The sequence below is a fragment of the Vidua macroura genome, chromosome 4 (assembly GCF_024509145.1).
Source record: "Vidua macroura isolate BioBank_ID:100142 chromosome 4, ASM2450914v1, whole genome shotgun sequence".
Lineage (NCBI taxonomy): Eukaryota > Metazoa > Chordata > Aves > Passeriformes > Viduidae > Vidua > Vidua macroura.
The window spans coordinates 67,855,858-67,882,582 of NC_071574.1; the positions used below are offsets into that span (position 1 = coordinate 67,855,858).

The 26,725-nt window shown below is 49.4% G+C and overlaps 1 protein-coding gene and 1 long non-coding RNA gene across 5 annotated transcripts; one reads left to right on the top strand and one right to left on the bottom strand.

The window, feature by feature from the left end:
- The first annotated feature begins 1,300 nt into the window (after window positions 1-1,300).
- Window positions 1,301-25,912, top strand: ATOH8 (atonal bHLH transcription factor 8). Of its 3 annotated transcripts, none has more exons than XM_053975041.1 (3): window positions 1,301-1,933; window positions 16,130-16,325; window positions 24,274-25,912. In XM_053975041.1, the coding sequence occupies exons 1-3, from the start codon at window positions 1,514-1,516 to the stop codon at window positions 24,360-24,362; spliced, it is 705 nt and encodes a 234-aa protein (XP_053831016.1). In that variant the 5' UTR covers window positions 1,301-1,513; the 3' UTR covers window positions 24,363-25,912. The 3 variants fall into 3 exon arrangements, with proteins under 3 accessions (XP_053831016.1, XP_053831018.1, XP_053831017.1); XM_053975043.1 differs by having other exon boundaries at window positions 16,130-16,321; window positions 24,271-24,357; XM_053975042.1 differs by lacking the exon at window positions 24,274-25,912 and adding an exon at window positions 16,888-17,006 and having other exon boundaries at window positions 16,130-16,321.
- LOC128805980 (uncharacterized) lies at window positions 3,675-8,866 on the bottom strand. 2 transcript variants are annotated; one of them, XR_008436673.1, is made up of 3 exons: window positions 8,624-8,866; window positions 5,494-5,908; window positions 3,675-3,943 (listed from the first exon to the last, which is right to left on the bottom strand). It is a non-coding gene; the product is annotated as an uncharacterized LOC128805980 (long non-coding RNA). The 2 variants fall into 2 exon arrangements; XR_008436674.1 differs by lacking the exon at window positions 3,675-3,943 and adding an exon at window positions 5,238-5,382.
- Window positions 25,913-26,725: the final 813 nt, after the last annotated feature.

The following is a 26,725-nucleotide window of genomic DNA, read 5'->3' on the forward strand; positions in this document are numbered from 1 at the left end:
ACGGTGCTGAACCAGCACTCAGCACATCTTCTCCAGTACTTTCTCCACAACCTCTGCTTTCTCCACATTGAAACCCTTTCAATGTTTGCTCTGGGGCAGCCTGGCCACAGTAGCAAGAGGAAATTAGTCATCAGGCAGAGCTTGTCTTGCATCACAGACCAACACAAGGTCAATAGATGCTCCTTCTCCTCACCCCACACAGTGCTGATAGCTGCTAGGTTGACACCCCATGGGAGGAAGAGGAGGAGGAGGAGGAGGAGGAGGAGGAGGGTAAGGAACCAACATCCCTTTTGCTGCTATGAATTCAAGCATCTCACAGCTTGCATCCCATTGATTCTCAGTACAACTTAATGTCTAAGGGGTTTAGATGACTTGAAAAGCTAGGTGCCTAAATAACAGAGATATTTTTTTAAATTACAAAGGATGTCCTGAAGTCCCTTCCACCCCAAAGTTTTCCTACAGTCCTGGTAAATGCAGTTTATTTTCAGCTGTGCCACAGCTCTGACTGTGAACTGCACCTCTCCATCCCTCCCTCACACCATGTCTGCCCACTCTGCAGAGACCCCTGGCCCTGATTCCCCCGAGGCTGAGGTAAGGGGAATTGAGGGGTTTTGGGGTGCCAGCAGAAGGCAGCCTTAAGCTGGTAGCAGTAACCCACGAGTGCAGACTCCCTTGTTAGCCCTGTGAAAAACAGGGCAGACTGTCGCTGAGGAATAATTCTTCCTAGTGCGACCGAGTCGGTGGCGGAGCAGCAACCGAAGGATTCCGCGGGCGGCGGGAAGGATGTGTGAGAAGCGCCGGAGCTCCCCCAGTTTCCCATCCCGCCGGGGTGCCGGCTGTGCCCCGGGGCACATTCAGGAAGGCAACGTGAAGTCAGGCACCCCATGCCTCGCAGATGAGGGTCTTGATGCGGAAAACCAGTGATAAGGAAGGAGAAACGGAATGAAGTGGGTTGGAAACCAAAGCAAATCACAGATTTCCCTGGGGAAGCAAGGCGGGGGGCTGGGGGAGAAGCGCACACGGTGGGTCGCGGCAAGTCTCCGGGGGGCAGGATTTCTCTTCCATCGCATGGAAGAGCGAGATTAAAGAAGAAAGTGGGAGTGGGGTGGGAGGGGAGGGAAGGGAAGGGGGGGTGGGGGGGATGAACAAAGGAGATTGGCAGCACAGCTGTTTTGGGAAGAAAAAAAAAAAAAAAAAAAAAAAAAAAAAAAAAAAAAAAAAAAAAAAAAAAAAAAAAAAGCCCAGCCTTCCTGTTTCTTTAAAGCCGCTCATCTGCGCGGCGGCCGGCTGCCGGCGGCGGGAGGCAGGCTGCGGGGAGCTGCGGGAAGCTGCGCGGAGCTGCGGCCGGGCGCACGGCTCGGAGGACGGACGGACGGAGCCGGGGCTCCGCTGCCCGCCGCGGCCGGGCGGGCGCAGATGGGCGGCAGCGGGGCGGCGGCAGCAGCGGCAGCATCGGCAGCAGCGCAGCGGCGGAGCGGCCGCGGCTGAGCTTCGCCGCGCAGCGCCCCGCGCCATGCGGAGCGCGCCGCTGGCCGAGGGCGAGCCCTGGCCGCGCCTCTGCCCCGCCGAGCTCGGGGGGCTGCGGCGGCTGCGGCGGAAGCACGGCGGCTGCAAAAGTTTCCGCGTGGAGCTCAAAGTGCTGAGCGGGCGGCGGACCGGGCTCCGCGCACCCCCCGCGCCGCCCCCCGCCGCCGCCGCCCCGCCGCCCGCCTGGGAGCCGCGCAGCGCCGCGCTCGGCGCCGCCGCCGCCAGCGCCTTCCCCGCCGCCCCGCCGCCGCCGCCCGCCGCTTCCCCGCGCCCGCGGCCGGGCGAGGCGTCCGGCGTCTCGCCGGAGATCAAAGCGCTGCAGCAGACGCGGCGGCTGCTGGCCAACGCCCGGGAGAGGACCCGCGTCCACACCATCAGCGCCGCCTTCGAGGCGCTGCGCAAGCAGGTACCTGCCGCCGCCCGGGCACCGCCGGCCGCTCCGCCCGGCCACTCTGCCGGCGGGGGGCACCGGGCGGCGCTTTGCCGGCCCGTCCCGTGCTCTGCCCGTCGGGACCCCGCGGGGGGCTGGAGGGTGCGCAGGGACGGGGGAGCGTCCGCGCTGCCCCGCGCCCGGGGCCAGGGGAGGTGAAGGGCAGGAGGCGAGTGGCCGCCTGACAGGAGGGGAAGTCGGTTCAAAATGCCTGGAAGTACCAACCCTAGAACTGTGCTAACACTCAAGTTAAATAAATAAGGGCTTTTAATTTGGTTGCAGTTAGAAAGTTTTGGACTTTTTTTTTTTTTTTTTCCCGGAGGGAGAGTGGTGTAGAGAGCGAAAATAAAACAAACCCGATAAATCCCTCCGAGGGAGAGCAGAGTGTGTAGCGAGGCACTTGGTCAAGCTGGGAGCTGGGGTGATGCTCCTGTACCTAGAGCACGTGTACTTGCCAGCTGTCCAGCTGCTGTGAGCTGCCCCAAAGGGATCACCGGGAATTTGGGCAGCACCGTGCTCCTGTTGACTTTGGTGCGGGGTGCCTGATCCCTCAGAGCCCCTGGGGTTCTTGCAGCAGCCTCTGAAATGTTCTATGTGCCCTGTGTACTAGGGATAGCCGAGCTGAGCTGTGGTCCTCTGCCAGTTAGCTTCCCATGGTTTTTACTGTAACGTGTGTTTGAAGTGTGTCTGGTGCTGGGCTTTCTTGCTGAGAGGACTTGAAAATCCTCATGGTTGTCTGTAAAGGATATGTTCACAGTGTCAGGGTGGCACTTTTGAAAGGTAAATGAAAGGTTTCAGTCAAAATCTTTCCATTACCTTCCCAGGATGAGGAGAGATGCATAGAAGCTGCAAGGCTCTTGTATCTTCTGCACAAGGATAAATCAGTGCCCTGGCCCCTGTACTCAGCCTTCTCTGCATGAAGGCACCGTGTAGAGTGCAGTGATAGACAAAGATGTGCTGTCACATTGTGCAAGCCCAGCTGTGCTGGCTTTTCTGCCTTTCTGTTAAATGTTGATGGGACTATTCCAGGTGTGCAGGAAGGAGGAGATGCACAGGGCTCAGAGGGCTGTAAGCTGCAGATGAGTCTGCCTGTGAGAGGTGTTAAGCATCACCTCTCCCAGGATGGTCCCTCCAGCCTGGTTGGAGCAGTGTGCTCTGCTTGCAGCAGAGCTCACTCACATAGGCTTTTCCCTACCATCTTCTGGACATTACTAATCTGAGCCATTCCCCAGGTGTGCTCATTTTAGGACTCAATCCTCTCTCCTGCATAGAGGAAATCTGCTTGTTCCTATCTTCAGCATGCTGTCTGGAGCCCGTCTCAATGACTGCTGTGTCCTGGGTAGTTGCACCCCAAGAGTTAATCCTTCCCCATCATCTGCTTTGGCAAACAGATTTCAGGGGCTGACAGACCAGGGCTGTATGTTAGGAGAGAATCGCTGGTGAACAGCTAAACTAGAGCATTTTTGATCACTGTGCAGTGGTGGGATCTCACTGCTCCTGTTATAATCCCAGTAATCCAGGGCACGCTGGGTGCTATCCCCCAGTGCTGAGAGGCTGCCCCTTGTAGATGCAAACTCCAGACTTGATATATTTAGTTTCTGTAAGCTGCTTCCATATTTCGTTTGTTTGGCGACTGTGTGTAACACGCCTGGAAGTGTCAGTCTGATTCTCCATGGACAGACATCTACACCACCAAAACCGCAAGGGGAAGTAGCACTGATTTCCCAAATCACTGGCAATCTTGTTCTAGGCTGAGCCTCAAGCAGAAGTCAGGCAGGCAACAAATTAAAGCCGCACTCTTTTGGGAAATGGGCAACTCTTGAAAAGCCTCAGATTCCTGGCCTTGGCCCTGTCTCTATAAATCACTTCAGCCGTGGACTCAGCTGGGAGACCAAAGAGCCCGGAGAACAAGTTGCCGTCCTCTCTTCCCATGAAAGCCAGTCTCTAGGGTCAGCACAGGAACATACTGGTAGAGCTGTGTTCACTCTGCAGAGAGAAAGAAATCATTCTCTGGGAAATGTTTGCCGCGAGGTTTTCCTAGCAATTTGCTGAGGGGTGGGCTGGCTGTCCCAACCATCATTGGATGACATTTGCATTCATTTCTTGTTGGGCTGCCAGCGGCGTGCCTGGTGCTGTACGTGACATCAGGTGACAGTCAGCTTCATTGCACATACGCGCGCCGCTGCCTTGTCACTCACGTCACTCGCAGCCGTGACAGCGGAGGGGTTTCTGGGGGGCAGCTCAGCTCAGGAGACAGTAGGTTCCTTTCTGTCACACCTTGGCCAGCGGGTGGGAAGCAGGGGTATGGAGATGCCCTGGTGGAGGTACATGCAGTAGGAAAGCTTTCTCTTGCCTCAGGTCAGCACCGTCTTCCCACATGCCAGGGCATACAAAGGGCCTTCAGCCCCTTGCGAGAGGCAATCCCTGTGTGCTGTCTGCTGCAGGCCTCCCTTCTTGTTCCTTGGTTAGTCCTCCGTCCCCTCCTTGTCATCACATATCAGGCTCTTAAGCAGCTGAGAGGCTTTTCCTGAGGCACTGAAACTGATACGTCCCCGCAGACAGGCGGGCGAGGAGCGGGGAATTGTGCCGTGCTTGCACACAGCCGACCCACGCTCCTTTGGGTGGGGGTCAGGTGCTGGATGTGGAGCTGCTGGAAGCAGGAGCCTTCCTCAGCCACTGGTACCCAGCACCCACAGGTGTCATCCCTATCCCTGTTCGGATGTGTGAGTGGAGATACCCATCCTCACTGGCACATGTGAGATAAAACCCCATTGCTTGCAGGATCACACCCACCACGGCCACACTGTAGGGAGCCCATCCATGTTTGCTGAGGAGGAGGAGGTGGAGCAGGAAAGGGAAGTCATGCTTCTCTGCAGGACACTCTCCCTGTCTCAGCAGCCCACCCGAGGGTGAGCGACTGGCACGCAGCACACGGGACAGATGGGCTGACGGCGGCGTCCCTGCGCTCCACAGCTGCGTACATATGGCACACATGTTTTGGCTTGTGTCGACTAACTCTCCAGATGGCAGGAAGGGGTGTGGGTTCTTTTTTTTCCCTCCCAGTTCTTGGTGGAGGAAGAGCCAAACACAGTCGTTTCGCACAAGGAGAGGCTAACCCAACTATGTCCCTGAGGACTGAGCTGTCCCCAGCTTGCCTCGGAGGCCAGGGCCCCCTCAGAGGTGGGAGGTAGGCGGGCAGCTGCCAACTCTGGGAAGCTGCCTGCTGCTGGGAGAGACGTGTCGTTGCCATTGTGTTCACCCCTTGATGTCACAGCCACCAGGAACAAGGATTTCTCTCCATCTCTGTATTGAGCTGCTGCCTTTGCTATACGGCCATAGCACTGAAGTGGGACTGAAGAGCAAATGTTCCTGAGAAACAGCTCCTTCCCCCTGGTCTTGGTACTTGTGGTCTTCAGCTATTAAGTCTGGAAGAGATTTCTCCCCCTTAGTCCCCCAAGTATCATTTGTCCAAGTGATCCTTCCACTGACAGCAGACTCCTGAGGCAAACAGTGTAGTTCTCCTTGGAAACACTGACCTGCTCTGAAATATTTTGAGGTGGTGAGATACTTCTGCTGCACTTGGCCGTCCTTCTGCTGCTGCCTTTCTGGTGTCCCTCCTGGGGGCTGCTCCTGCCCCTGTGACTGGGCAGCTCCTATCTGGAGCGCTGGTCTCCTGCCCTCAAATGCCCTGGCAGGTGCTGGTCTGTGAGTGCTTGCACTGCCCTGGCTGCTGCAGGACCCTCCACGTGTGACATGGTGGGTTGTCACTTCCATCATTTTCATCTTCCTCTCCCTGCCATGGTGGGTGGACAGTGAACCCAAACCTCTCTAATGCAGACAGAGACATAGCACTGAGTTCACAAGGACCTGAGGTCATCTTGTCCTCCATGTGAAGACTCCTACCCAGCCTTTTGCTGGTGGATGTTCAAATCCCTGGAGTGGTGCAGCCGTCTGCAAGAGACAAGATGTGACAACAACATTGGCTATCTTCAAAGCAACCATTCTCCATGCAACGCAATTCTGTCTCTTTTTTTTTGTCGGCAAATTCCTACTGGCAGCAAGAGACTCATCCTCCAGCAAATACCAACTGTGAAACTGAACCATTGCAACTTTTATTGCAGTATGGCCTTAGCCACCAGGTTTTCTGCTGGAGGCCTTGACCAGAAGGGAATTGTGCTCTTCACCATGAGACTGCATGGACAGCCAAGCAAAGCAGTATGTTGCACTCCCAGGAGCTGGGATCAAGCTCCTCAGCTGTGCTGACAGACCCTAAGGTGGCAGCAAACTCTCCCTCGATGGATGGAGACAACCACAGCAGCCTTCCTGATCTGGAGCCTGCCTGGGCTTGCACATCTGGTTTCTCTCTGGAGCACTGCTGTCCAGCTCCTCCTGAAGAAAGTGATGCATTGAGCCACAGTGAGCTGGAGTCTGTGCAAATGTGTCTGCGAGCAAATGTGTTCCCAGACATTTATCTTCCCTTGAAGTGCATTGGCGTTTTTCTAAATCTTTTCACCAGCACGTTGCCAGGGCATTCTCTGCCTCAGCAGCTGACAGCCTCACTCTCTGCAATCATGTGGGTTCTGGAGATACTTTAGGGTTTTATAGGGCTTTTTAGCTTCTGGTATGAAGGTTTTCCCCACACACATACTAGTATCATTTCACTTTGTGCTGCCGGCATGCACATGGCTGCTGTGGCTTGTTGTTAAATCAGTGCAGAAAAGACCCTGCTCACTCCCGTTGGGAGCATGGTGGGACATCAAGAGCAGAAGCCTCAAGGCTGTAGGAGGAGATTTTGTGGCTATGGGGACAAACAGTCTGCAGGGGTTTGAAGGGACAAACCAGGCAGTGAGTGGAGGCAGGAGCTGTGGCTTGAGCAGTGCCTTAGCCACAAGCCAGCAGAGGCTGAGGCTGTTCTGCAGATGCGTCATTCCATGCTCACCCTCTTTGTGTGTCATCCCAAGGGTGGCTGTGGTTTGTCACCTCTGCAGGCGGGACCCTGCATGTGACCAGTGTCACTGACGTGTCCTTTTTGTGTGGTGGGGAGGCTGAGAGCTATCCTCGGTCACCTGCTGGCATTTCCCAGCCCTGTTCCCAGTGATTCATCCCTCTGTGATCCCACCAGCAGGAAACCCTAAGATGCCTTAAAACCCAGCTCCTGAAGAAAAACCACCCGTTGAGCTCTCTGGGGGTGAAGGTTTGGCTGTTGGAGAGATGCAGCTGGACTTCAGGAGAGCAGGAGCATCTTCCAGGCACAGTGTGCAGTGCCACCGCTGCGTGTTGTCACTGAACAGCCCAGCGTTAATCAGAGCATCTCCATGGCTGCTGCCAGTCCCAGGTGACACTGATGGATATTTAGAGCCTAGAGTGGGGTGGCCCTGTGGTTTAACAGCTAAAGAAGATGACAAAATACCAGCCTGAAGCAACACAGGAGGAAAGAAAATAAAGGAGAAACCAAACAAAAGGACAAAAATCCTGAAAACAATGGCTGTGTGTCACCAAGAACAGGGCTTGTCTGCTCCCTTGGCTGTTGTCTACCTGATTTTATCCTTTGCTACAAATCCTGCTTCTGTCAGAGGTATTTGCTCTGCCTGCTGCAGCCACCCTCAGTTAACCTCTGTGTTTTCTTATGGCTGCCACTGAAATTGGAGAAAAGAGTCTGCTTTTCTCCATCAAGCTTTGAATCCAGCCTCTGCTCCCTGCCTTAATCCACTGTCAAATTCCTTTCCGGGCTGCAGTGGGGAAGTGGGACACTTTTCAGTGTAGAAACTTTTCAGTGTCTCCTTGCAGCAGAGCTCCCCAGGCTCTTTGTTCCCAGCCTGCAGCTCCTTTGGTCTATGCCATGTGTATTCCCCAAGCAATATATCCCATCCTGGCCCTGGTTTGCACTGTCCCCTGTGCCACGCAGGGATGCAAGCAGAGCCACGTGTGTGCTGTGGGAGGTTGTGCTCCTTTGCAGCTGCCATGGGCTCATGACAGCTCCTGGGGCTCAGCAGTGATGGCAAGGGAGGGCAAAACCCCGTGGTGTCCAGCAGTGGCTGGTGATTGAAGAGTCACCAAGGCCAAGTTGAGATAATGCCATTATCTCCAGTGGAGCTTGCTTTCCTATTTACCAGGGGGTTTGGACCTCAGAGATGCAGATGGCCACTACTAAACTACCACCCAAAAAAGCATTTCCTTGCTATAGTACTGGAAGGCAGCCCCTTTCAGAGAAGATTTTCTGTGCCCAGTAGCCCTGGGATTTCTCCTCTGATAATCCCAGTAATTGTCTGTCTAGTTACTATTTTGGGAAGTGGTTCAAAGAACCAGCAATAAGGTGAGAGCGTTGCTGCAGCCCAGCAATGTGATATTTTTCAGGCATTATACTGAGGGGGTGTGTTGTATGCCCTGAGGATGTGCAGGAGGCTTTGGGGGTGCAAAACATCTGCAGGGAAGTGCAGGACAACTGTCCAAAACGGAGCAGAGCCAGGCCTGGGGCAGCATTAACCAGACTGCCATTTGGAAGAGATTCCCGGGGTGAACTCACCCAGCACCACACCTAGGTTTTGTTTGGAGGAAGCCAGTTCATTCGCTCCAAGGAGTGAACTCATGTTTTTGTAATGTGAGCGATGGGGGAGCCAGGAGCTGGGAGGGAACTGGGAGCTGGGTTGTTTGACAGCGTGGACCCACCCAAGAGGCAAAGGCACCTCGGTCAGGACTGGGGCTCCTGCCTGAGCAGCGCTGCTTTTGTCCTTGTTGGCGTTTTTCAGCTGGGTTTGGGCCTGGGCTGAGCACTTTGCTCCCTGTGGTGAGGCAGGGGTGAGGCTTTCTTTCAAACTGCTGGGATTGCATTGCTAGCACAGGGCTGCCCCTTTTCTGTCACTGCATTCTGGTGGCAGAGAAAACAAAAGCCTCTCAGACTCATGGCATGGAATAGCTGCCCATGGCTGGAATAGAGCTCCATGGAACACCTGACACTGTGACACCACAGATGGTCAGGGGAGGTGACTCTTCCCCTCTACTCTGCTCTGGTGAGGCCCCACCTGCAGTGCTGCATCCAGCTCTGGAATCCTCAGGGTAGGAAAGATGTGGATCTGTTGGAGAAAGCACAGAGGAGGCCACCAAGTTGATCAAGTGAATGGCTGAGAAAGTTGGGATTGTTCAGCCTAGAGAAGAGAAGGTTCTGGGAGATTTTTTCAACCCCTTCACCCCTTTCCCTTAAAGGAGGACTATAGGGAAAATGTGGACAAATTGTTTAGTACACCCTATTGTCATAGGACAAGGCATAATGGTTTTAAATTAAAAGAGGGTACATTTAGACTAGATATAGGGAATAAAGTTTTTGCAATGAGGCTTGTAAAACACTAGCACAGGTTGCCCAGAGAGGTGATACATATCCCATCCCTAGAAACATGCAAGGTTAAGCTAGACAGGTCTCTGAGCAACCTGATCTAGTTAAAGATGTCCCTGCACACTGCAGGGGGTTGGACTAGATGACCTTTAAAGGTCCTTTTCAACTCAAACTATTCTGTGATTCTGTGGGGCCCTTTTCCAGAAGCAGTCGCCTGGGAGCCATGCCATATATCCACACAGCAAGATCTGGCCTCGCTGGGTTCAACCAGGGGTGCTGCCCCAAAGGTCCAGGTCAGTGTAGTGAGCACCAGTGGCACAGAGGAGCCATTGGTGGGTCCTGGTTGCTGCTGTGCTGCAGGCAGGGGATATTTGGGAATCAAGTCTGAAGGGATCTGGCAGGACTGTGAAAGGATGTCCCAGGAATACTTGCAGGCTTTTCCATCCTACAGCTGTGTAAGTCATCATTGTCCCACCTGGAATATTAGAAGGACTCAGGGCCTGCAGCTGTTGAGAGCAAGGTAGGGAGGCCAAGTCATCTTGCTGGTGAACCTGAACACACCAACCAAGTCATCAAATGAGTCCTGCAAGAAGCAAAAGGACTGTATGTGCTCACTTTACCCCCAGAGCTGGGTGGAAAAAGGCCGGCTCCAAACCCTTCCCAAAAACACTACAATGTAACACATCTTGAATAGAGGCAATGATCTTCTGGGCAAAGCCTTCAGCTTGTTAAGGATCTTACTCATGGAATCACAGAGGGTTTGGGTTGGAAGGGACCTTAAAAATCATCTAGTTCCAACCCCACTGCCATGGGCAAGGATGCCTTCCACTAGCCCAGGTTACTCAAAGTCACATCAGCTTGGCCTTGGGATGAGGCATCCTTTCAGGGACGAGGCATCCACACAACCACAGTAGCTCTACAGATGCCAGCCTGGAGATAATTTGAGATCGTGAAGGAGGGGCTTCCCCTGTGCTCAGGGCCGACAAGCAAGGGACACTGTCAATCCTGCTGCCCCACCCTGCCACTGCTCCCCCGAGGTGTCTTAGCCCCAGGAAGTGTCTGACTCACCCTGGGTTAGAAAGGGATGTACAACAGCCAGAACTATTAAGTACTGGACATTTATATGAACCTCTGGAAATATTTTTGGCAGGAAGCGCAGCACTAACAATGAGACAGCGCCGCTGGGCTGCGTGTTGGGATGCAGGGGAGAGGCAGCCAAATGTTTTCCTGGGGGAGGGGGGCAAGGAGAGGAGCCCTGATGTGTTTTAACTCCCAGCATAAAAATAAACCAGATTAATTAGCAGACAGGTAGATTCAGCAGCTTATTATGTCATGTTGAGGAACTAGCTGTCAGGAAGGCTTGGCTTGTGCTGCATCACAAACACTGCCTTAGAGCTGTCCCATCTTCCCTGCTGTGCCCAGGGGGCCCAATTCTGCCCTGAGTGACCTTCATGTGGAGGGGATCTGTGCATGTTTGTGCTGCTAAATCACATTTGGAGCACAGTAAAAGAGACATCTGGACCCCCAGCACTCAACACCCTTCTTTACCCCAGCATTTTCATGCAGTGTAAAAGCAGACTTGGTTTTACAGATGTTATCTGAACAGGTCCAGAGGGTGTTTATGGAAATGGTATCTATTTTATAAAGACAGAGCTACAAAGACAGAAGCTCAGTGATGTGGACTGGCTTAATGCTCCCAAAGTGCACAGGAGGCTCCTGGTTGTTCCCTGCAGACCCATCACAGTGAACACACCCTGTACCCTCATATGGCAGGGTGACAGTTGTACCCTTTCACCCATCTCTAATTGTTCCCCAAACTCATCCTGCAGCCTCCTCTCCTGTGCCATGTCAGAACCAGCTCCCACCATGGCTTTGGTGGATGACAGTGATGCTCTGGGGAGCTGCAGTGGATCCCTGCCCTCCTTGAGAGGGCTGGCTGCAGGTCAAGAGCAAGGCAGACTTCCCACGGACTTCAAAGGGAGCATCTCTGGTTTTCCAAGGGCGCTGCCTCTGAGTCTAAGACGTCAAGGATAGAACAGACCTGTTAGGTCACATCCCTTTCTATTTTCCTGCCAAAGAAGGGCTCTTCTGCACAGGAATACGTCCCAGGAGCATTCATCTTGCCTTGCTTCAACTCCTGCCAGCCTGGGGATCACTGATAAGACCCATGAGACTCAGCAGAACCCTTTGCAGTCAAAACTAGCAAACATCCTCTGACTGGAGCTCTGGTTCCTGTGGTCCCAGCTCACTCTGTGCTGATGTCCTAAAGCCAAGGATGGTGCTGCTGTCCTTGCCTTTCTAGCAGACAGCTGCATTCCTCAGGACTGGTGTGAAATTTCAGCTGCAGTTCCTTCCTAATTCCTTTTAATCATTGCAAATATTGCAGGCAAGATGGTGAACTGTGCTGCTGCTCGGCAGAGACCAGTGAGGTCAGATAAGGGAAATATTTTCATTAATTGCCCAGAAACTCGAGCCTGGTTCTCCCTGGCTCTGGATGGACTTGCTCAGCTCACAGCTGCCCCATTAAAGCACTGAAGTCTGTTCAGTTGAGGCATGAGGAGCAAGAAGGTGACAGAAGGAAAGGGTTTGGTCCTTGCCAGGAGCATGACAGATACCTGCTCACGTTACTGCCTGCCAAAGATCTGTATGGGGACTCTGTGGGAGCTGGGAAGGTTACACCTGCAGGGCCACACCAGCCCCAGGCATTTTTCCCACCTCTAAAAAGCTCTCTCTTTTTTAAGTTGGATTTTGAAGATTTCTTGGCATCCAGGTGTGTCACTGACACCCTTTACTGCAATTTGTACAGATCTGTCCCCTCTTTCCTGTAGACTTTGTGTTAAAGAAGAGATAATACCAAAGTTACACACAGACACACTTGGGGAAGTTTTGGCTCTGGATTTGAACTAAGTGGCTCATTCCTCTCTTAATTTCCCATGTTTAATTCAAAAGGAAACATTAAAATGGCAGGAGCTGAGCCAAGACAAGGAGGGTTCCTATGAAATAGTTTTTCTAACACTGTTACCATGGCAAAAAAATTCTTATCTCTTAATGTTGGTGCCCCGCACCCATCATAGGAGTATCTGAACACCTCAAGGTGAACCTCTTCCCATGGGCATACAGGGCAGCTCCAGTTTGGACTCTGCTGCAGTAGTGTGGGAAAAGTGCTGTGTAGTCCCAGATGAGGGTTTTGTCAGCTGTGTTAGCACTGAGATCTTCCTTGCCTTTTGTAGCAAACACGTCCTACAAAATAGTTTGGTTTTGTTTTGTTTCTTTTTGTTTCCTTAAAAAAAGAAAAACCCCAAAACACAAAAGAAAGAGCAAAACAGATGAGGGAAAGAGACACTAGCCTGCCTTCTCGTGTTGTAACTGGACAGCGTCTGTGCATCAGCCTCAAGGATTTCATGGTCTATTTTCCTTCCACTCAATTTAACTTCCTTCTTTCTCTAATTCTGAAATTACTCCCACATTTCACTGAATCCTTCCATTTTAGTTTCCATCTTGCTTTGTTCTTTCCTGATGCCGTTTGATCTGGGGTCTCTGCTGTTTTCGTTGCATCGGCGTAGAAAGAGACTTGGGTGTTTCTGCTGCCTGAAGCTCTTGCTTTCAAAATAACTCAGCTCGTTGCATCTGGGGACCAGGTACTGAGGGCAGGGGCATTGCTGGGTGCATAATGCTGGCAAAAAAAGTGAAGGCAGGGATGTAGAGAGAGGTTTTGTCAGACAAAAAGGGGCTCTTAAACAGATTCTCTGCGATGTCCCTGCTCATTGCAGGGGGGAATTTGGATTAGGTGACCTTTAAAGGTCCCTCCCAACCCAAGCTATTTGTGATTCCTTGTATTTTCAGGGGTATCAGTAGTAGATAGTGTGTATTAAAAAAAGGCCATTTGAAATTTTATGGCTGGTTTCTGGAGAGGCACCTCAGCCACATCACACCTCCAATCCTGTGTTCAGTTTTGGGTCCCTCTTTACAAGAAGGACATTAAGGTGCTGCAGCATGTCCAGAGAAGGGCAACGGAGCTGGGGAAGGGTCTGGAGCACAAGTCTGATGGGGAGCAGCTGAGGGAGCTGGGGGGGCTCAGCCTGAGAACAGGAGGCTTGGGGGGACCTTCTGGCTCTGCACAACTCCATGACAGGAGGGGGCAGCCAGGTGGGATTTGGTCTCTTCTCACAGGTAACAAGTGATAGGATAGGAGGAAATGGCCTCAAGTTGTGCCAGGGGAGCTTTAGATTGGATATTAGAAAAATATCTTCACTAAAAGGGTGGTCAAACATTGGAACAGCCTGCCCAGGGAGGTGGTAGAGTAACCATCCCTGGAAGTGTTCAGAAAATGTGTAGGTGTGGTGCTTGGGGACACGGTTTAGTGGTGGCCTTGGCAGTGCTGGGTTAATGGATGGAGACCGTGTCCTTAGGGGTGTTTTCCAGCCTAAAGGAGTCTATGTGTTGTACAAGACATGGCCATAGGGTCAACTGTACTAAAATCCTTGTGCTCTTGGGTAAGGGTGAGCCAAGCAATTAGTTTGGATTTCCATAAGCACCATGGCAGAGGTCTTCCCTAGGACAGAAGAAACCAAACAGCTGGATGGGAGTGGGGATTAGTGATCAGTGTAGAAGCAGGGAATGGTGGGTAGAGAAAAAGGGCCAGTTCCTGCAGGGAGGGACATCATGAGTGGACAAACCACGATCTGACTGTGAGCTTAGCTCTGCTTTAAACAGGGAATGTCAGGTTCCACCTCCTGAAATTGTGACTGTGCGAGCTGTGCTGAAGCTCATGACTCTGAGTGATTAGGTAATCATATGGCTGATGAAATAAAAGCCACACAGATAAAGTGAAGGGATGCATATGGAAAAAAAAAACATACCAGAGTCCACATATGAAGTGATAGACCCTGAGCTGTCCATTATTTCAGAGAAGGGAGACCTTGGGGTTTCTCAAGATGGCTCAAGGAAAGTCTCAGGTCAATGTCTGGCAGCAGTCACAAAACAAATCAAAGTAGTTAGGAAGAAAGGAGTATTAAACAAAACAGAGAACATAAGCATCTGTTAGATATATACACCCACAATATGAACACTGTGTTGTTCTGATCATCTCCAAAGGGACTAGAAAAGGTTCAGGAAGGAGCAGCAGGGGTCATCAAAGATATGGGATGGCTTCCATAGAGCTGTCTGCTAAGGAGGATTAATCTTTTTCTTTTGGAAAAGAGGCTGAAGAGATGATGGTGAACTAAAAAACATATGTCACACAGGAGGTGAATAAATATCTGTTGTCCTCTCTTCTAATACAGAACTGTAGTACCTCAAGGGAAGACAGTAGGAGCCAAGTTCAAAACAAGCAAAAAAAAAAAAAATATATATATAGACTGGAGAGATGCAAAAAGATGTTGTGGCTGCTCAGATTCAATAGGATTGGTTCAGCTTACCAGACCAAGTGCATGGACAGAAAAGATCTATTATGGGTTGCTAAATTTGGGGATGGCACATCTAGCTGAAGTGATGGAGGTGACGGTAGCTGGAATCTGACAGAACACTTGGGAAAATCCTGTATGTGCCTGAGCTCTTCTGCTCCTCCTTTGGCATCTGTGTGTGGCTGCTGTGGGGTTTGTGGAGGGGCTGAACCTATTTTACCTTCTTTAAAGTCAAGGAGAGCATTCCATGACTTGATGGGGGTGATCCCATCTTTGTGTCCCTGTGGAGGAGAGAGAAGCTGAGGCATGAGCATGGCAAGAGGAAACAAAAATCTCCAGCCCTAAGCTGAGTGTGACACTCTAGAGGGGTGTGGAGAATGGAGACTGGTATGGAGGCAGGTGGTAGAGAAACACTGAGGTGTTCCAATGATTGATGACTGTGAAAACTTTGACAGGTGGTCAGACAACCTGAGGGACTCAGATGGATTTCAGATGAGTGCACAGCTTCAGTTTCCCATAGGCAAGAGACCCTTGTTCATTAAAGGCTGAGTGACCTTCAGCAATTTTGCAAATTAGAAAATGGGGTGCCCAAGCCTATCAAATTCAGAAGACCTCTTTTTAAGCTGGACATATTAAAGTTGTATGCCTGAAATCGAGTGTAGATGTAGTGTTTTTCTAGATCATGATTGAAAAGCAACCCACCCTTCTGCAGCAAGAACCATATACTGCTCAGTTATTGAGACACATTCAGTTTAGTTTGAATTGTTCAAATGTTTCACATTACAGTAGAAATCTTTACAGGTGGAGAAATAAATTGCATAAGATACACCCAGCTCCCTGAAACAGGCTCTGTTTTGGTCTTTTTTTGTGGGGTGAGGTACCATGATGGAGTATTTAAACAGGTAGAAATTACTGCCTGCTCAGGATCCTACTACTCAACAACATTGTGTTTTTACATGGGCTGAAAGCCACAACTGATGTTGTTTGTGCACAAAAACAACAGGTTGTGACATAGTTGCTCGTACCTTCTTATTGCCTTATTCTGCAATACCTGTGATGACATGGGAGCTAATTGTGGGGAGTAAGTTACTCAAGACAAGTTACTGGGAGGCATGGGGATGCAGGTTTCTAAGAAACAGGGCCTCCAAGAAGTGAACAGAGCAGCAGGCAGATGTCCCGGGCCATATCCTGCCATCACATTTTAAGCAGAACTTCCCTGCTGAAATCAAGAGGCTTCATGCTGCTTTCATCCCCATGGAGATCAGCAGGGGAGTACTTCTTAAAAACCTGTTGGGACCATATGGCATTTTATCACTGGAGTTTCTATTTATATTAAAACTGCTAAGAAAATAACTCACGGTTGTTTTGTCATGCTTCAAGCAAGATATTTTTTTTATCTGGCCTAATTTTTAATTATTTCTTTTTCCCTGTTACCCTTTCTAGGTTCCCTGCTATTCTTATGGTCAAAAGTTGTCCAAACTGGCCATCTTGAGAATAGCCTGTAACTATATCCTTTCCCTGGCCAGACTAGCAGACCTGGATTACAGCGCTGACCACAGTAACATGAGCTTCTCTGAATGCGTGGAGCAGTGCACTAGGACCTTACAAGCAGAAGGAAGATCTAAAAAAAGGAAGGTATGTTACAGCCTCTCCCCCAACTCACCCCCTAAAAAATGGTAAAAGTTACAAAAGGGAGGGAAAAAGAAAAAGAAAAAATCCAAAGTGGTTTCCTTCCTTTCTGAACCTTGTGAAATTTGCCTGATTTTTTTTCTCCCTCGCCTTTCTCTCTCTCTCTCTTTTTCTCCTCCATCCATCTGATCTTGTAATAACCACATTCCTCCCTAATCAAAAGCTTTTCTCTCCTCCCCGTGCTCCTTGCCAGGCTCTTCCCCTCGTTAGTCGCCCATCGTGTGTTTCAACACGAGCGTGATCCTATTAAGAGTCATCTTGGGACTGTTACTTGTTAAACCAAACCAACCTTGAGTCGCCTTTCGGAGCCTGTAAAACACTGTCACCCGCCTGTGTTTTCTGTTTTGTTTAATCTCACACTTATCTCTGAGAAAAATCACCCAACAACAAAAAAAAGGTAGCTAATGGAGACATTATATGTATAAACACATTAGTAAGATGTATGACCTGAAGGACATGTGGGTATCTTGAGGAAACAACGTTAAATCTAATTACGCCTTGCATTCCTTTAGGTTACTTAACACTGAACCAATTAGGTGAAATCATCGTCAAGCGGCGGGAGGAAGAAGCAGAGCGTTCTGCCAGTTTTCCTCTCAGAGAGTGACATGGGTGAATTAAAGGAGTGATTGATGTCTTTGTTCAGGCTTTTATGACAAAAAGAGTTTTGTAAACTTGAATTGAACTTCCCCCTGCTCTCTGAGCTTGCTTGTCAGGCAGGATAATAAATCAGCAGGATTTTAATGGATGAATGGGCAGCTAAGCTGGGGAGCAGGCTCCTTCCCCGGTGTTGTTAAGATCTGCCTCTGATTCAGGCAGGTTTCCTCACTTTTCCTCCTCTTTAGCCCAACAAATCATCCTGCAGCAATTCAGTTTATAAATAAACACAATAGCACACTCCCTGTTGCTTCCTCTGGCTGTCATGGGCAGTATTTATGCCCATGGAGCAGCAGTGCCAGGCGGAGACGCGGCACCGCTTGCTCAGAGCAGACAGCACTGCCTGGGACTGGGAGGCATGGGGAAGCTCCTAGGCACAACCCCAAATTGGGGGTTCACTCTGGGCTCTGTAGTGCCACAGGCAGTGGTGTCCCAGGGACACTGAAGTGGTGCTACCAACCCTGGAGCAAGATCAGAGTTGGTTCTTGGGTCTCCTCTGCAAGTTAAGATGAGGGAGGAGAAAAGCATAATTTCTGGGGCTTCAGCAAGTTGCTGGTTGAGTCTTAGAACCCCTCTCCATGTCAAGAAGAAGATGAGCATCCTTTGTGAGGCTTTAGTAGATTGCTAGTTAGGTCTTGGGTCTCCTCCCAAAGTCAAAATAGAGGGAAGGAAGAGAATGAGCATCCTTCATGGGGCTTCAGCACATTTCTGGGCTGCTCTTCAGGCGTTGGGTGCCCAGTGGGCTGAGACCCATTGTCTTGGCTTATGTAAACCAATGCAGGCTTAAGGAGAGGAAACAAGGAGCCAGATTTTAAATGGCTCCAAATCCCAGGGTGCTCACATCTGAGGGTTAGAGCTGGGCCCATCCTTAATTAAAAAAATAAATTAAGAATTAAAAGTCTTCCATTTACAGTGGTTCACTCCAGAGCGAATGCGTGGAGAAAAGCCCCAAGCCAATTGAGAGTGCCTGAACAATGGAACTCTACCAGAGCACCTCCCGCCTCCCAGGCACCACCAACCCACAGAAACAGCATCACCAGGAGAAAATCTGCCCTTTCTCCACATTCTTGAAGGACACCCACCCTAAACCTTCTCCAAAAGCCCTCTCAGAAAAGCAAGCCAGGCTTGGTACCTCAGGCAGGGTCTTAATCCCTGCTCTGCCTTGCTTTTTATGCTGGAAATTATAGTTCTGCTGCAAGTTTAGGGCAGTCCCAGAGCACACAGATTCCCTGATGGATGACAAGTACAGTTTTATTTCCAGCAGTATTTGCCCAGGTGATGGCAAGAGCACATCCAGCTGCTGATGAAGCCAAAACCAGCAGGTACCACTAAGTAACTCTGGTAATTCCCAGTAGATAGGAGTGGGGATGCAAAGCCTGGACTGGGAGGACTCATCTTGCATGTCTCCCTTTCTCCTTGAGCCAAGCAAATCGTGAGCACAGAGGAGGAAAAGGCTGTTGTCAGAGGGAAATTACAGATCCGGGATGGCTGTGCAGCACCGATCCAAGCTCTGGATGTCAGGTGGCGTGAAGGGATGTCTCTCCTGGGGGGTCTCACACGGACGGCTGGATGAGGATACAATGGTTTGGCCCAAAATCGCCGCACCCTCGTTAATGTTGAAATCGGCACGTTTTTGCGAGCTCTGTGTGTTTTTAATCAGGTCTCTGAAACCACTGCTCACTGAGCAGTTCCTCTGAATTATCGACTTTGGGGTGGTTGCTATTTTGTTACTGTTTTTTTGAGCTTCCTTTTATATTCTCTCTTTAAAAAATCCCAGCGATCCTGAGCACAGACCTCCGCTCCTTGAGCTCCACGTTAGGTCCACAACACCCTTATCTCCTGTCATCTCCATTTTATTGTGTGTCTGCCTCTCTCACTCTCTCAGCTCTCTGGTTGCAATGTGCTGTGGCACCGTGATCTTTTCACACAAAAAAGTAGCTGGTTGGAGTTTGTTTTGGCAGGCAGAGACTCCAGATGTTGCATTTGCTGGATTGTGCATTGCCTTTTGCTTTGTTTTTGGGGGCAAATTATCTCATGTCCCTAACGCTAGGTTGTTGTTCAGATTTTGCTTTTGCAATAGGAAATTTACTGAGTGGTTTTACCCCCCCACCCCCCTTCTCTTCCCATTTTGTTAATTATAAAAGTTGGCTTTAGTCTTTCAAATTTGACTAGAAAAAAAAATCCCCTTCTCTGTCCTAACTGCAGTTATAAGGTGATTTTAGTTCTTGCAGTTGAGACTTAACCGAGGGTGTTTGGTGATGGGAGATCTCATTTATAAGCAACAAAGGAGGCTTCAGATGCCTTTTCTTTAAAAGAAGAAAAAAAGCTGACTGTGGGGGGGTGGTGGTGGTGGTGAATTCTGATGATAGTTTTCATTCTTTAAAGCTGCCTCTTGCTTGGTTATAAATGATCTGGACTAAGCCTTGTCCTTAACCATGTACCCAAGAGTTTCACCATGTTGGAGATCTGGGTTACGACACCCTCAGCAGAGCCCCAAGTCCTGCTGGGGCCACAGTGCTGTCCTGGAAAAAGTGGGGGGAACTGCCTTCAGCTCCGGCCAGGAGCATTATTCGGCAGCATAGAGGATGCAACAGCAAGAGAAAGGGAAATCCAAGTTTTCCTTACCCCCAAGGTACCCTATTTCTGCATGGTGCATGATCCTCAGTGGCCAGGGGTTATCTGAAAGCCTCACAGGGATTCTGTAGTGTTTGGGGCCCAGCTTGCTGGTCCCACTCTCTCTTTTTTCCAGCTTTTCCCCCAGAGGGCTGAATTCTGGTGCCCTGCAGGAAAGCAGTTCAGGGTCAGGACAAGGTTGTTAGGGTGCATGGCTGGGGGCTCTCCCTGGAGCCTGACATTTGTAGGGGTGCAGAGCTGTGCATCACAGCCGCCCCAAACCCCCAGCCCCACAGGATCTGGCCCCAACCCTGTGAGGCAGAACTTATTTCCCCAGCAATCCACAGTCACTCAGCATACACAGAGCAGGATCCAACTGTGGACAAACACCCTGCACAGCACACCCAGCACCCAAAACCCCAAACACCCACGGCAAGGTTCCTTTTCTTTCCCTTCCCCTCCCCTCGTTGCTTTTGATTAGCCCCCGTGCTAGGCAGCAACATCGCCGCGGCCATGGGAGCTCAGCCCGAGCAGGGAGGGATGGGTGAGGGATTTTTTTTCTCTCTCTCTGCTTCATCCTCCCCCCCGTCCCGGCTCTTCTGGCAGTCGCAGACTCCAGATGTTCGGAGCGCGAGCTGGGAAGTCCTGCTGGCGCCACTTGGGGCAGAGGGCAGGGGAAAGGCACGCGAGCTGGAACCCGGAGTACTCAGTCACTGCAGGACTTGGCGCATTCCCCAGCTCGCTGCTGGCACATTCCCCAGCTCTCTCCTGGCCATCTGTTCCAAAAAAACACTTTCAGAACCTCATCATCACTCAGGATACAACACTGCGAGCAGCTGTTAGCGAGGCAGAAGGGGGAAAAAAAAAAAAAAGAAACACACACACACATTAAAAAAAAAAAACCAAAACCATGCGAAAGGTCTCTTTGTGAGAGAGGAAACTGGGTTATGAATAACAGGCGAGCAGTTGGAGCTCAATAAAAGTTTTCGGCTGGAATTTAGTTTCTTGTTTTTGTGCCTGTGTGTGTGGATGAGCACAGATGCAAGGAATTAAAAATTAAAAATACGCTGTATATATATATATATATCTTTTCCCAGATAATTAAATGATATAGAAACATATATGGAATGAAAAGCTTTTCTGTTTGTTGCAGCCTGCTGCACTAAAAAGGCTGACATTATGTATGTAATTATTGCATTATATAAAACAGTTATTGTGGTGTTGTGCCATGCCTTGATGCCCCCTCATTGCTACTTTGCTAAAAGCAGAGCTCCTGCTGTAGGTAACACTTATTCCCACTGAAAAAATTGGAAGGAGGGCGTTCTGCAGGCGTATTTACTTGCAGGAGTGAACAAGTTAAGGGCTTATATTATAAAAGAGAAATGGTAGTGGCAGACTTGATTTGTACAGCACTGAAACCATTTGCTTGGAGCATATTTTTTTGATAACGCCGTATCATGACTCGTGATTTATTCAGACAAAGCCCCGAGATAAAGCCACAGCTCCCACCCCCTGGTTTGTGCGGATGATCCTGGCTGCAGGGTCTTGCTGTTATTGATCATCTGATATTGATTATCAGAACCATTCAGAGCCAGCACAGTAAAACCTTGATGATCTGCATGGCATTTCTTCCTCGTGGCTTCCCATCCTGTGTGGGGAGGAGGGGGGGGGTCTCATAATGAGATTCGACCTCCCTTTCCCCTGCAGTTTGACTTAGCAGAGGTTCCTCTTTAAAAATAGCTTCATTTCCCTGCTAGGACTTGCCGGCGAGAGCGGGCAGCCAGCCAGTCTGATCCCCACGGCCGCCAGCTCCGCGGGCTCCAGGGAGGAGCTGGACCACAGGAGAGCAGCAAGCTGCTCCGAGCTGCCTGTCCATCTGTCCATCTGCCATGGGACAGCATCCCTGGGGGGACAGAGGGGACCTGGCTCTGCCTGGCCATGAGTTATCCCTGCTGCATGCTGGCTGAAGGATTACCCACCCAGGGACCTGGTTAAAAACAAGGCAGTGAGATTAATTTGATTATCACTTGTGTCTTGTATGTCCCTGCAGCACAAAACAAGGATTGCAGGTGGGGCACGGGTGCTAAGGTTCGTGACAAGTTCATGAGCAAGATCACCCAACTCTGGACAGGGAGGCAGCAGCACCCCAAGGGCATCCCCAGGGGCACTGCACAGCCTGCATGGCCCACTGGGGCATTGACCATCAGTACCCCAAAGAGCAGGGCCCAAAGCTTTTCCTTACAAAAGGATGTGATGTGGGACTCCCCTGTTGCATCACAGCACCCCAAAACCCCCTTTGCTTTAAAGGGTATTGGAGCAATCGCATCACAGCACCAGGATGGAACCAGGGATTTGTTCCTGTGGTGGGAGCAGGATCCCAGCATAGGATCCATCCCCTTTGTAGCAAGGGTGTTGCCAAGAATAGGGTAAGATCCACCCCACAGATATTGGGTAACTGCAGCAAAAGGAAGATGTGAGTAGAAGAGACAGGAGAAGCCCTGGAACAAAGGCTGACTCAATTCCAGAAGTGCTTTGATTTATGGAGATTGAAATGCTCCAGGATGCTGCAAACTCACCAAGGTCATTGGGCCAGTTGTCAAATTCAAGAGCCATGGGAGTTCTGATGTTATTAGTTTAAAGCAGACCCAGGCTCATAAATCTGTCTTTGGAGCTCCTGGCTGAGTGAAAAAGGGTGGAGGGGGAAACAAAAGCCTGTTCCCACCAAACATAACCCATGGCCAAGCATTGGGCAGTGCCTGGGGACCGATCAAGTGGTGCCAGTGAGGTGTGCTGAGCATCTCCATTGTGTTGCAAGGGGATCTCTCCATTCCCCTTTCCATCTCCTGTGTCTGGAAGGTACATTGTGTACAAGGGCACAAATGCCCTTGCCTGGTTTGTGCATATTCCCTCTTGTCTCCCCATGGTTGATCTTCCCCAATTGCAGAGACTTCAGAGCACAGACCTGGCCCTGCAACTCCTCTTCCTAAAGCCATCCTGCTTTCCCAAACCCACAAATGCTTTTGATCTCTCTGCTGTCTTTTAATATTAATGAGAGCAGTCATTGCTTCCCTTCTTTTACATTTTCTTTCCATAGGTAAATGTGGGATAAATTAAAACAACCAACTTTTCTATTACAGGCTGTTAATATATATTACATATTGTTGAAGGGTCCCAACAGAAACATTGGCAATAAACAAGGCTGTTTGTCATTCTCTCACCTGAACCTCATTTATTCAAAATCCCAAATAAGGCCTTCAATTAGGGCAAGTTCCTACATCTTGTCTGAACAGCACTAGATAGGATTGTCCAGAGACAACTCCAGGAATCTGGGGTCCAGCAGACACCAGCATTTATTGCATGGAGGATGACCTGGGTGCTTTTAGTGAAATCTTCTTATCAAGAGAAACCTTGATGGTCGTGGGGCAGTCCTGAGCTTCCCTGGTCTGCACTTGACAGGAGGAGGTGAAAAGGTGGATTTTGGGTTCCCCTGTCCCTTAGCCTGACATGGATGATCAGCTGTAATAGTTGATTTCACAGCAGCTGCTCTAATGATAGTCATAAATCAAATAAATTCCAGTAGGTTACTAGTATTTTATACCCTGATGTTACAATATCCAGTGATGGAAAAGGAGAGGCAGTACAGAAACAAAACAGACTGGGGAAGAAAGTTTTTCAGGCCAGGCTTTAAGGAGTTTGACCATGTTAAGACTGACAGAAATATGGCTGACCTGTTCAGGGAACTGGTGATTGTGTCCAAAGGACTTTCAGAAGCTGTACTGCACTCTGAAAGGTTCTTAAATCCACTGGCAAAAAGCAAGAAACACTGGTAGCACTAGCAAAATGTGATTTCATTTCCAAGTTTCTAATTCCTAAGTTATTTAAAAGAGGATTTAGAGCCCACGTGATGAAGGCAGTTTGGACAATGGAGATGTGATCTCATGAAATCCTCAGGCCCTGAGGATTTTCCTCTGTTTTGAACTATGTTAACAATTGTTTGTGGGATATTTGTGGGGCTTATTTTAATGCTGAAGGGGGTTTAGATGAGATTTCCTTGTCTAAAGCTGCCATGGCTTGGAGTTGACCATTTTCCTATGGACCTGGCCATAATACTCTGTAGCCCAGTGTAATTTCCCAAGTAATCTGTCACAGCTGTGACTCACAGGGGAATGCACAGGCACATGGGACAAGTTACAGTCCCACAGACCGAGCAGCCATGCCTGCAGAAACTCAATACAACAACTAAAATGTGGAAGGAAAGCCCATCTCCTGCATAAACCCATCTAGTTGCAACTCCTTTTCTTTCTGAGATCAGCTCCTGAACTGAAAATAGCAGGTATTTGCCATCACTTCTATTTTTTTTTTTTTCATCAGGAGTTGGATCCAACACCAAATTACTGTGCTGTTTTTCTTCCCCAAGCCTTCCTCTTCCTGTCTGCCACTCCCTCTCCTTTGTGCAGGCTCTGGCCTCCATTGTGGCACCTACAGATGGTTCCACTGTAAGCCCAGCTCTTAAAAATTGCAGACCCATGGCCAGCAGTCCCCAAGGATGGTCCCGCATGCGTCAGCAACAGTCCATGCAAGGGACACCATGTGTTCACTGTTCTCATGGTGCATCTCTCTCTTTCCAGGAGTAACAACCAGGAAGGGAGGATTCAGAAGAGCTTCCAGCCAGAGTTACATCTGGTCTTGGCAAAGGTTGCACGATCCAGATGAAGACTGAAAGCAGCTTTTTTGCAGAAACCCCTATTGGAGATGACGATTGGCCAAGGAACTTTCTTAATCTCTGGAACAGAAAGGAAAAAAGGAAAAGAAAAGGAAAAACAAAAGGACAGGGATGCTTCTTATTGTTGTTAAGCCAGCCACCTTTTCGTACGTGCAATTTATTTAGCACTTTTCCCTTTGCTTAACTGGGAAATGTTACCCTCTCAGCTCATGTGTACAGTAATTTTTTGTTGTTGTTGTTGTTGCTGTTGTGCCAAAGATTTGATGGAGCTTCTACACTGTGTCTTATTTTTGCCTTAATGTTAAATCTTTGAGCCAAAGAAAAGTCAGAGGAGCCATTCAGATCGTGGCAAGCAGGCCAGCCAGCTGTCGGTGACAAAGCCCAATTTCTGTACCCTTCTGTGAGTTACCTCTTATTTCTTCAGCCTGCACTTCCCTGCCTGCAGCCCTGGAGCCAGCATTTGGTGTGGGCATGAGTTGGGACAACACCAAACCATGCTTTGGCGTTCAGGTTTGCTTCTTCCTTTGAGCTACTCTGTAGTTCTGCCTTTTGGGCAATTTCCTGATGTTCCTGCCTGTGCGACACATCCACAGGGTAGAAATACTGACAAGAAGTGAGAGCTGAAACAGGAGCTATGAATTTTTTTTTTTTAATAAAGAAATAAAATTAAACAAGCAAAAGCAAAGTGCCATGTAAAGCAAAAAGAGAGAGAGGAAAAAAAAAAAAAAAAAGAAATCATAAGAAGTTCAGCCAGGCAGAAAGAAGTGCAGCAAAATGATTCAGCTGGTGTTTCAGGTTTGTGAAGTTGTTTTTTCCATGGGGTTTTTCAAGTGGTCAGAAACCCATGTAATGCAAAAGCATTTGAATCCTATACTGTACCTTTCACTTCAAATTGAAGTAAAAAAAAAGAAGAGATGGAGAAACATTTGCTTGGAGTAAGCAGACTTTATAGGTAATGCAGTTCATATGCAAGACATCTGCTAATGATGGAGGGACAGAGCTCTGTGTTCAAGTAAAAAAAATAAGAGTTTCCATATCAAGAAGATGAACATGTTTTGTTAATCTCAAGGGGAAATATTATTTGTGAGGCCGGATTCACATCCTGGCATTCAGTGTGAATCAGGTTCCCGTGTGTCTGACTTACTCCAGTGTGGGTCTGGCCAAGCATCGCCAGGCAGCGGGGCGGGTGAGGGGATGGGGCAGGAGAGAGTCACTGGGCAAGGGAGGGAATAGTCTCTGTTTTACTGACATGAATATACAAAACTTGAACTCCTCAGTGCCTGCCTGTTTATTTCCCAAGCTGAGCAATTGGCTGGTGAGCCCCGAGCTGGGGATCTGCCGTGCAAAGCCTGAGTCTGGGGTGCCAGGCTGCTCAATGCCAAGTCCCCTGGCTCCCAGTGAGCTCAAGATGTCTTCTACCAGATTTCTGGGGCACGTGGGACAGCTGTGTCCAAAACCCCTCCCAGGAGCTCATTATATTGCTCCCCACTCCACTCTCACCGCTGGTCATTATTAGCAGCCCAATAAAATACATTTTTAGATTGTCATTTGTATTTCTTTATTAAAGCACAGTTTTTAACGATGTCTTTTATGATATGCATTAAAGCCAACTTTTTAGCTTATAATGGGGAGAGGGGCTGAGCTCACTGACCACGGGAAATGCTCCAGGGCTGTTTGCACTCATGTCAAAAGACTGGGTTTAAAGTGCATTTGCTTTCAAGAGCCAGCAAGCAACTGGACCTCTTGTGTGTGGCCCAGCCAGAGAAAACAGTGAGAAAAAGGGAAATGGAAGGCAGTAGGGAAAAAAAAAAAAACAAAACAAAACAACCTCACAAGATGCCCTAAAGGGAGAACAGTAGGTTTTGCGATGGCCATGCTGCAATTCTCCCATCTGGGTTTTGAGCAAGAGCAATGGGGACAACCCCAAGTTGTCCTGGTACACACAGGAATCTCTGTGGGCATTTCTTTCTTTGAGCTGAGTGAAGCATTCACTGAGCATTTTTAATTTGAGAAGTACCATCATATTTTAGTTATGAGTTCTGCAATGGCTCTCCATTTGAGTTAATAATTATCAGTAAAGCAAGGTCTGCAGGGAGAGTCAACGATACAATACTGCTGATAGGCTTTATTTACCTTTTTTTTTTCCTTTCAATGCCTGTTATAGATAAGGAATTTGCTGCAAATACGTAAGTCACAAGCTGGACAGCATCACTGGGTTGCAGCTGGGACTTGAGGTCACACAGTATTTTTTGTCCCCGTGATTAGGGAAATATTAACTCTTGGGGTTATGTTGCTCACTTAAAACTTCCCAAATTCACTTTCCTTTAATATTCCCTGCTATTCCCACCCTCCAGTATGTG